This window comes from Apodemus sylvaticus, chromosome 1 (assembly GCF_947179515.1).
Source record: "Apodemus sylvaticus chromosome 1, mApoSyl1.1, whole genome shotgun sequence".
Classification (NCBI taxonomy): domain Eukaryota; kingdom Metazoa; phylum Chordata; class Mammalia; order Rodentia; family Muridae; genus Apodemus; species Apodemus sylvaticus.
The window spans coordinates 23689706-23699963 of NC_067472.1; the positions used below are offsets into that span (position 1 = coordinate 23689706).

General features: G+C 48.3%; 1 protein-coding gene across 1 annotated transcript; it reads left to right on the forward strand.

The window, feature by feature from the left end:
* The first annotated feature begins 2030 nt into the window (after positions 1 to 2030).
* On the forward strand, positions 2031 to 9836 carry Rbp4 (retinol binding protein 4). Its single transcript, XM_052172414.1, has 6 exons — positions 2031 to 2087; positions 2201 to 2329; positions 2415 to 2551; positions 2716 to 2822; positions 7963 to 8175; positions 9552 to 9836. Exons 2-6 carry the CDS (start codon positions 2219 to 2221, stop codon positions 9587 to 9589), a joined length of 606 nt encoding a protein of 201 aa, XP_052028374.1. The 5' UTR covers positions 2031 to 2087; positions 2201 to 2218; the 3' UTR covers positions 9590 to 9836.
* The last annotated feature ends 422 nt before the right edge of the window (positions 9837 to 10258 follow it).

Consider the following 10258-nt stretch of genomic DNA (forward strand, 5'->3'; position numbering starts at 1 on the left):
TATTAGAGGAAAAGGTCACAGAAAAATAAAAAAAAAAAAACAAAAGAAACAACTTGAATTCACTGCACAACAAGCACCCCCAGGGGCTGGGGGGCAGGATGGTGACACATTCCACACCCTGTGGTGGCCTCACACCATCCGCAGACCCACTGCCCCAAGCCTCCCCTCAGTGTCTGTGCCTGAGTTCTGGACACTGAGCCATGTAGTTAGGTGTTAATGTCCAAAACGAAACTAACTTTTTGTCATCCTCTAAACAATACAATTAAAAGAAATGTTTGCATTACCACACTGGTGTCTATACTGAACTCATAGATCTTTGTTTACAGTATTTGCATTGGCCGGGCGGTGGTGGCGCACGCCTTTTTAGCAGCACTTGGGAGGCAGAGGCAGGCAGATTTCTGAATTCGAGGCCAGCCTGCTCTACAGAGTGAGTTCCAGGATAGCCGGGGCTAGACAGATAAACCCTGTCTCAAAAATAAATAAATAAATAAATAAATAAATAAATAAATAAATAAATAAATAAATTTTTCATTGTATTAAACATTATAATCCAGAGAAAACTAAAATACACACAAGGGTGCATATAGATTATATTCAAATGCATCGTTTTACACAAAGGATTTGGATATCGTTGGACTTGGGGGCATGGAGTACTGGAATCAAGGCCCGGTTGAAACTGAGGGGCAAGAAATGCGTCCTTTGGTAAAACTAGTCCAGTCAAATTTCCCAGTTAGCCTACTGGCCAGAAACAGTCTTCCCTAGACAATGGGTGCAGGGGTGGAGAGGGAGGTAAAATAGAGAAGCAGGCGGGTGAATGTCCAAAAGGTCACAGGAAGCTGAAGGAGGCCGCGGGCATCTTTGCTAAGGTGCTTGCTGAAAGAAACATCAACTTAGTTCTTTCTCTGGCGTCTCCCCTCCCCTTTCCCCATCTCCTCTTATATAGCTATGGCAAAATGGTCAATGTACTCTCAAACACTCAGTCAGGCTTTGGACAATGGAGACACAAATATTTTCTCGTCAAAAAAACTTTTTTTTCACTGAATCTCATTTGGTCAAAATCTTCCTCCTTTGAACTGCTAGGATCAGTTTGACAGATTGCAAACTCCAAATACAGAGGGAAATGTAATGAGTTATGTTGTACCATTGGCAAAAAAAAAATCAACCTGCCAACAGTCTTTTTGGCTATTGCCATTGAGATTATGGAATTCTTTTCCTCTCCTTTCTCCCTTCCTGAGCCAATTTTCCTCACTGTTCTGGAAATAAATGAATCCTAATATAGCTTAGAAATAAAAATGCTTGGTAAACACTCGGCAATTATGTTTTTCTGTGTGGTTTTAGGGAAGTGTGGCAGCAGAAGTGGACCATCAGCCACTCGGCCACTGGCGCTGGGAAAATATTTCCTGTCCTGACCAGGTTTCTAGAGAATATTTAACAGGGAGCGTTTTAGTTCTTCTAAAGATGATGAAATGAAAGAATAAATATTGACACAAACAGCACCACAACTCATCAAAGAGTAAAATATGCCCTTTTTCAAAGGGGGAGAAAATCCCAGCCAAAATATGCCAAAAAGTTTCGCACAACAGCGTCTCAGTAGGAGCAGGGGCCACTTGGGAAAGCCAGGGCCTGGACATTAATGTTCCAGGCTACATCATAGGTCCCTTTTCGCTCGGTGAGGCCACCATCACCACACCATAGCCATGTAGTTCTCCAGGACCTGGAGGCCACCCAAGACCGCAGCTGGCTGCCGCTGGGTCCCCGGGCCAGCTCTTGGCCCCGATGGATCGTCTGGGCTGGAGAGTTTGGCTCCACCGAGACCACCCTGAGCGGAGCTCGGAGCCTAGACGACGTGGGGCGGCAAGGCCGGCGGAGGGGCCCGCGTGCGTTCAGGCTGTGAGTCAGGGAGCGTTATGCAAGCTCGGCCGCCCCCTCCCTCCCGCCCCCGGCACCTCCCCGCGGTCTTTCACCCCGCGCGGTTACGAAAGCGCGACCCCCCTCCCCCCGGAGCTATAAAGGACGGGCAGCCGCTCGCCTCCGTCGCTCCACGCGCGCGCGAACGCGGCGGCCAGGCTTGCACGCGGCTCCTGCTGGTGAGCGGCCGCGCGCTCCCTCCCGGGGACCTGCGGGGCGGGGTGGGACGGAAGGGGGCGACGGGCGCCTCGGTCCTCTCGGGCCCCGCGTTCACCCGGCGCCTGTCCCGCAGGGCAGACTCCGGTGTGAGATGGAGTGGGTGTGGGCGCTCCTGCTGCTGGCGGCTCTGGGAGGCAGCAGCGCCGAGCGCGACTGCAGGGTGAGCAGCTTCCGAGTCAAGGAGAACTTCGACAAGGCTCGTGTAGGTATCAGCCCGGGTCCCCGATTCTTGTGGCTCAGCGGTGGAGCCCAGACTCCAGTCCCCAGCTCTCTCATCTCTTTCTCAGTTCTCTGGGCTCTGGTATGCCATCGCCAAAAAGGACCCCGAGGGTCTCTTTTTGCAAGACAACATCATCGCTGAGTTTTCTGTGGACGAGAAGGGTCATATGAGCGCCACAGCCAAGGGACGAGTCCGTCTTCTGAGGTCAGTGGCCTCTGGTGGGCTGGGTGCCGCGTTCCAAGGTGCCTACCCTCCAGCCTTTGGATGGCTGGGAGCCCAACCCTCGCTGGGAAGGGAAAGGAGTACGCACCTTGGTTGAGGTAGAAGCCCTTTCCTGACTTGGCTCAGGATTCTCTTGGCTTTTGCAGCAACTGGGAAGTGTGTGCAGACATGGTGGGCACTTTCACAGACACTGAAGATCCTGCCAAGTTCAAGATGAAGTACTGGGGTGTAGCCTCCTTTCTCCAGCGAGGAAGTGAGTAGTGGGGCACACAGGGCCAAATCACTGCATTTCTATTCAGTGGCACCATGGGGAAGGGCTTCAAGAGGCAGAACTCTCAGCCCTGTGGGAATTTAGGGGTTGTGGGCTTAGAAGAGACTGGATTCTCAGCCTAAAACACCTGACCCTAGTTCAGAAGGGCCTTTGGGCTTGTCGGGTACCATTTTCCTGATCATCCCACTGTGACCCGCTCCACACTGCCTCCCAACATTACTGCTCCAGTCTGTCTCTTGGAGTGGAATTCCTGAGACAGTACGATCAATCTGGAACATCGGTAGAGCCCGATATCCAAGATGAAGGGACTGTGTGTCTGAGCTGGGTCACAGTCCAGGGCCCTCCCAGTGGACAGCCAGCCAGGCAGTGTGCTGGATGCAATATTCTCCTTTCCTTAAAAACTTATATGCAAGGCAAGATTTAAAGAATTCCCAACAAAGTTCCCTAAAGCTTAGAATACTTTTCAGGACACACAATCTACATGTTCTTTAACCCGCCAGCCCATTTCACCTAAATTATAAATCTGAAAACTACTTAATACCTAAGCAGTAATTTAGGGTGAGAAGAAGTATGGTGAGATCTCAGAGAGAAGGAATGAACCTTAACCCTAAGGCAATGGTTCTAGACCTGTGGGTTGCAAAACCCCTCGGGGTCCAATGACTTTTTCAAGGGAACCACCTAAAACTATCTGAAAACACGGATGTTTACATTACGATTCAAGCAGCAGCAAAATCACAGTTATGAAGCAGCAACAGAAATACTTTTATGGCTGATGGTGATTGATTGCAACATGAGGAACTGTATTAAAAGGATCACAGGATTAGGAAGATTGAGAACCAGTTCCCTAGAGTGGAGGGGGTATGCAGGATACGTTTCTTTTTACTTTACCTTTCCAAAAAGGCCCTGTGCTGGGTAATAGTTAAAATTAGACTGCCTGGGGGCTGGAGACACAGCTCATTGGTAGAGCATTTGCCTCACATACACAAGGCTCTGGAATCTATCTCTAGACACACTCATGTGTGTGTGTGTGTGTGTGTGTGTGTGTTGGGGATGTGTGGATGTGTGTGCACACACACATCCACACATACCCACACACCCACAACCTAAGTTCAAATCCTAACTAATCTATTACCTGTGGGACCCTGAGTTGTTGCCTAACTTTTCTGTGCCCCAGTTTCCTCTTGTGCAGAGTAGAAAGAATCACAGCACCCAGATCATGGGACTGTGAAGATATAATGCATGGGTGTGCAAAAAGCACTAGGAAGAGTATGGGAGGCGTGCATTCTGTGTTTGATATTATTGCTTCTTAGTTACCTCTTAGGTAAAGAAATCATAGCTTTATATTCTGGGTCTGGAGTGGGAGAAACTTCAGGTTCAAGTTTATTATTTAAGGTAAGAAATGTGTGTCCCAGGGGTACACACACAGCTAACTGTTGGGGCCTGGTGACACCTCTTAGCATAATGACATAAAGAAACATTTTCCCCGCCTTTACCCCTGTTTTCTGAGTTCATTAACTCACTTGAGGTGTCTGCCTTCCACTGACTAATACGTTTATCTGAGGACCTTCTTCACAAACTCCAAATCCATTCCTTGTGCTAATTTCCTTCCTCAACCTTGACCTTACCTTAAGCATGAATTTGGACAAGAGGTTGCAGGCCACTCAGAGAGGCCAAAGTTCTGTCTCCCTCCTTGTCACATTCTACATCTTACCAAATGGATATATTTGTAATAAGGCAGGCTGATAGGAAATAATTCAAGGCAAATTAAATGTAACAAACCTCTATAGTTGATGCTGGTGTTCAAGAACATTCTGGCCATTCTGAGTCTCTGTTGTAGAAGATTCGAGAGCTAAAGGCATAGGGACTTACTGTGAGCTTGGCAGCCATGGAAATGAGGAGCCGATGACTCCTTGGTACTTTTTTGACTTGTTCTTTCCCCCCATAAATGGTCTGGGAATTGAACCCAGAACCGTGTTAGGCAAGATCTCTAATGCCATCCTTCAGTGCAAGCAGACCGCTCTGGCCTGCTGCCCCCTCCTCGGGCATGCTCTGGACTGGTCTCTCTCTCTTCTCATTCTACCAGCATGGAGTGAGGTGTCTCAAAAGTGAAGGCCATTGGTATCAGCCTCTATTGGCCAAATATAGACTTAGTTGTTATAGACTAGATTCTCGAAAATCTGATTTCCTTGGCTATCAAACTGAGTTAAGGAATAGTCCTTATTGAACGCATTTAGCTTGGCGCATAATAAGAGCTTATTAAATATTAGCTATGATCATTATTTTGTTATGCGGTCCCAGAAAAAAAACCACAAACTAAGACTTCTTTCTTCCTTGTCTCAAATAAACTTTGCCACTCTCTTGGCAAAGCGATCCTTGTTAACGGAGGAACAATTATTTAATGTGAGGCTTGAGCATCTGCACCGGTGTTTCTCAAAGTCACTGCCCTTTGGCCAACTTCAGCTAAATCAGCTGCAGTATTTTTTCAAAGTGCAGATTTATGGGTCCAAACCAGACTTTCTGAATCAGAAACTTTTTGGGGTAGAACACTGTATCTCCATTTTCAATACATTCCTTTGCTGAGTTTCTTCTACACAGTGACGTCTGAGACTCAGTGGGCTAGAGGATTCAAACCATGGGGGCCCTTCATTCCTTTACCAAGGTTATTGATTGCTATGATTAGTTGGAATTGGGCTGGAATCTGTACCCTTCGGCTTGAGAACCATAGGGAGCTTCGCCCCTGGAGGACACAGGTCTAGGGAGCCAAGGGAACATTTTCTAGGGCCATAGCAAGTGAGAACAGCGAATGGCAGGTCTTTTAAGAAAGCTAACCACCAGGGCAGTTCCCTCTGTTAAACATTTGAAACCAGGTCATTCTAAGCTCTCGACCTCTGTTCAGTTCATTGTAGACACAACCAGTGTAATGTCATATTCTGGGTTTTGGAGGGGAGTCAGGGACTGCCAGTCAATAGTCTCAGCTTTAGGCCCTCTCTCCACAGTCCATTGTGTGCAGTTAGGTGATGTCGGGAAGACTTGGAGTGTCTCTTTCTCAGAGGAATGCTACCCAGTGGCGCGAGAGAAGGCTGAAGTTTATTCTCTCAAGCTGTGCCCTGGCAGATCTGTTGCAAATACTGTTAGGAGTGAGTATCTGGCAAAGTTTGTTAGGTTTCTCCATGATTGAACTACTCTGCCAAAAAGAACCTGGAGATAAACCAAACCAACTTAGGCCTTCTTTTAAGTCAAAAGCAGTAGCCAAGGGCACTAAAATCAAGCATTGAAAGTTAGCTCTTAGGTCATATTTTATATTCTGGCAACAATTTGGGGATAGAATTGGTAAGCTGCTGGTGTGCCAGCCTAACTGTGTAGGCAATGAGTTGAGGTACTAGCTGAAACATGAGTGCCTTTTTGTCTGAGGCAGGCTCCCGGGATGCCTTTGTGACACAATGATCCCATGACATCATCCAGAGATGGGAAGACTCTGCCCCATACTCAGGAGCCTAGGGAGGAGGGTGGAGCCTGGAGATAAGGGTGGAGCCTATGGCAAAGAGTGGAGCCTGTGGTGAAGGGTGAAGCCTAGGGAGGAGGGTGGAGCCTGTGGTGAAGGGTGGAGCCTAGGGAGGAGGGTGGAGCCTGTGGTGAAGGGTGGAGCCTAGGGAGGAGGGTGGAGCCTGTGGTGGAGGGTGGAGCCTGGGGAGGAGGGTGGAGCATGTGGTGAAGAGTAGAGTCTGAGGAGGAGGGGGAGAGTGGAGCCTATGGTGAAGGGTGGCCCAGCAGCAGCCATGTGGCTTCTATTCCTGGTCCATCTACTGAGGAACTTCATGAGCTGTGGGCCAGGGACTTTTAGATAAAGGAGCTGCTCGTTCCTCTTCCGGTCTGGTGGAGGCAAGGGCTGAGGAGGAGGGCTGTACATCCTCTCCTGAGCAGTGCTCCTGTGGGTCTGGGTTTGTGCTGAGACAGATCCTAGGCTGGTGGCTCAAGTGTTCATAGAGAGCCACACACACTGTTGACTTACAGTGGAGACATGAGTGGCCTCACATGCTGTAATGTTTGGACATCTGGGTCTCTCTATCTTCCTCCAATATGAACTCCTACTGTGTCTCTGTCTGCTCATCTGTAATATGGAGCAATAGTATATGGGTTTGAACGATACAAGAAATACCCCGTGTGCGTGTGTGCGTCTGTGTGTGTGTGTGTGCGTGCATGCATTCATTGTATACACGTGTGTGTGAAGGTGTAGGAACCAGCCCAGAGCAGAGCATTGGGTATCAGAACACTTGCTAACAGTCTTATCCCTTTGAAACAGTCTTTCGGTGCACCAGGAAGCTTGCTGTTTCTACTAGGCTGACCTGATGGTCACCTCTCAGGATCTGCCTGTTCCTGCCTCCCAGAGCTAGGTTTTCGAACCGCATCGCCAGTCTGGCATTTTACATGGGGATTTGAATTCAGGTCCTTATGCTTGCAGAGCAAACACAATTACCCACTGAGCCATCTCCTCAGTCCCCCAAAATACAAATTCTAATGAGTTTTTGAAGCTGGATAGTGAGCATCTTTTGCCCCAGGCATCCCAGTTGTCAACCTGAAGAAGTGAATAAGATTCCTAAGCATAAATAAGGGTAGGGCCTGAAAAGCTATTACCATCGGATTGGCATCCTCTAGCCCACCCAATAGGAGAACAGAGGGGCTAAGTGAGATGGTGGGAGGTAGATTCTGTAGAGCATTGATAAGTCATAACCTAGAGTCGGGAGTGGCATAAGTTGAGGGAGATAGACATTAGACAGAGACACATGTTATTGGTAGTGAAGACAGCAGTGCATCCTCAGTGATCCTTTAGAAAAACATTGTGCTATTAAGTTATCAAGGAGCCGTTGACATGAATAAGGTGCCTCTATAGCAGGACAGGATTTGTGTCTTCTGTTATCATATCACCTGTCATGAAGGAGGTGCCTTCTGTGCCAGGACACCTTTCTGTAAAGAAAGCAAGATCCTTTCCTGCTTGCCCAGTTGTACAGAAGCGGTCAGGAATCTCTGCAGCCTGCTCTCACTAAGGAGAGGCTGCGAGTCCCACGGCGTCAATTGTAGCAAGTTGGTCAGGCCCTGGGGGCCACTGTGTCTCTCCAATTTACAGACGATGACCACTGGATCATCGATACGGACTACGACACCTTCGCTCTGCAGTACTCCTGCCGCCTGCAGAATCTGGATGGCACCTGTGCGGACAGTTACTCCTTTGTGTTTTCCCGTGACCCCAATGGCCTGACCCCAGAGACTCGGAGGCTGGTGAGGCAGCGGCAGGAGGAGCTGTGCCTAGAGAGGCAGTACAGGTGGATCGAGCACAACGGTGAGCAAGTCTTCCCGGGCGACTTGGCAGGGCCCTGTTGTTGAGAGTGCAACATCTATCTGTGCCAGCGGGTTGTCTGAGGAGCCCCCTTTGGGCCAAAGCTCAGCCCTTCTCGATTAAATTTTTCCCAGGGCTTCGCCATCAGCCACACGGAGAAGGGACCAAAGGTTCTTTCCCCCCAAACCTGCCACTTTCAATAGCTAAAGCTATGGGCCCACTCTCTCTCTTCTCCTTATATTTTGCTCCCATCATTTGACTTCTGATGCCACACTCCGAGAAACCATTCTGCAGGAATTAGAGTTTGGTGGAGAGGAAGTGTCCCTAGTAAAGAACTGGATGGGACGCGCAGCCATTTTATGTAAAACCGTAAACAAAGGCACTGGCGTAGCAAGGTCTGTAAAGACTGGTGCCTGGAACATTCTTTATACTTCACAAAACCAAGCAGCACTCAGATAGCTCACAGGGTCTCCCCTTGGGTTTCCCAGGGAGAGTCTCCAGGATAATCGTGAGATATTTTAATAGCTATTGCCCTTAGCTGATCATAACTTAAAACTCAGTAACATGATGGGGAAGTGGGCTGGCTATTTTGTACTGACCTTCCCTCACTTGTACATGCAATTGAGCCTCAAAATTTCAAAAAAAAGGGTCATACTGAAGTGTAGAAAAAGAACATTTTTCTTAGGCATCTCAGTGATGCAATATACCAACAATGTAAGCTCAGACGTACATAGCTATGAAAGTGCCGTCCAGGGTTTGGGGAGGGGGGAGGAGGAAGTTGAAAGTGGGACTAATGAGGACTGTGTTACCCCGAGGCACCACAGAGCCTTTCACCTATGTCACCCCAGTTAAGCCTTGGAGACACTTAAGAGTATATACATACTCTACCAGTGAGAAAGATGGCGGCTAAGGAAAGTTAAATACGTTGGCTACTATCTCCAAAAGGAAGCTATGTCGAATGCTACCTTTTGTCAAGTGTTTGTCACTGTGGAGTTCCTTGTGGTACCTCCTGGTGACATGGGCAGGACAGACCCCGTGTAGGCTATGAAGCTTTATCAGTGAAGCTGAGGTCAGGTTGGTGTGGCCCTCATGTCTCAAGACAGGAGGAGGGGCTTCGAGGCACTTGGAGATGCAGTGGGGTGGAATCGATTGCAGGATGACTGGGAAGTGAGATTCATGCTGCAGGTCCTGTGCCCTCAGCTCTGCTGCTCCCTGGAGAATTCAAAGAGCTGGAGTGTCAACTGTCAGGGAACTTATGAAGCAGAGCCACAGAGAAGCCTATGAATGGCCACTTGCTCTATGGCTGCCCGGGTGTTTGTTTACCTACGTAAGCACTGATCCACCTCTCTGTCACTATGGTTTTATTTTCTGTATTTCAGGTTACTGTCAAAGCATACCCTCGAGAAACAGTTTGTAGCGACATCAAGGATGTAAAGTTTGAAAGCTTCTGATTAACTCTCATCCAGTCTTCATCTCTATTTATCTTAGAAGTTTAGTTTCCCACCTCCCCTACCTTCTCTAGGTGGACATTAAACCATCGTCCAAATGCAATGGGAATGGCTGAGTCTGGTCACACAAATGGATATCTTACTCAAGTTCCCTGAGAGACGTTTGAGGCTTGGGATTCCAAACTTGATTTATTAAACGTATACTCACCATCTTCCCATGAGTTGAAGATTTATTTGTGGTTGGGTTGCACTTTTAGATGCTAAGATCTGATCTCCACATTAAAGACTGGCTTCTGACTTCCTAAAAAAGGGTTTTAAGACTTAAAAATGGCCGACCGAGGCACTGTCAGCCCAAAGAGAAAGTGATGCCACATCATCAAACCTATGGCCCTTCAGCTCAGGGCCTGTGAGGTGAGTAGGGCAGAAGGCTCACCTCTGGAAAGAGTTGGGAGGCTGAGAAACATGGTCAGAGGAAACCAATCTACTCTTCATTGCTTCCAGTGTGATTCAGGTTGTATTTCAGATGGGCGCAGAACTTTGATCAGCAGGCTGCCTTTGTTTTCCCATGGGGAAGTTTAGGGATGGGGGGGCTCTGAATGCCAGCCCCCAAATCCCCCAAGAATGTGTAGGAAATAACA

Coding starts and splice junctions, on each gene's coding strand:
- Rbp4 (XM_052172414.1), top strand. CDS start 2,219: ATGGAGTGGGTGTGGGCGCTCCTGCTGCTGGCGGCTCTGGGAGGCAGC. Junction 2,330..2,414: donor AGAACTTCGACAAGGCTCGT/GTAGGTATCAGC, acceptor TCTCTTTCTCAG/TTCTCTGGGCTCTGGTATGC. Junction 2,823..7,962: donor CTCCTTTCTCCAGCGAGGAA/GTGAGTAGTGGG, acceptor TCCAATTTACAG/ACGATGACCACTGGATCATC.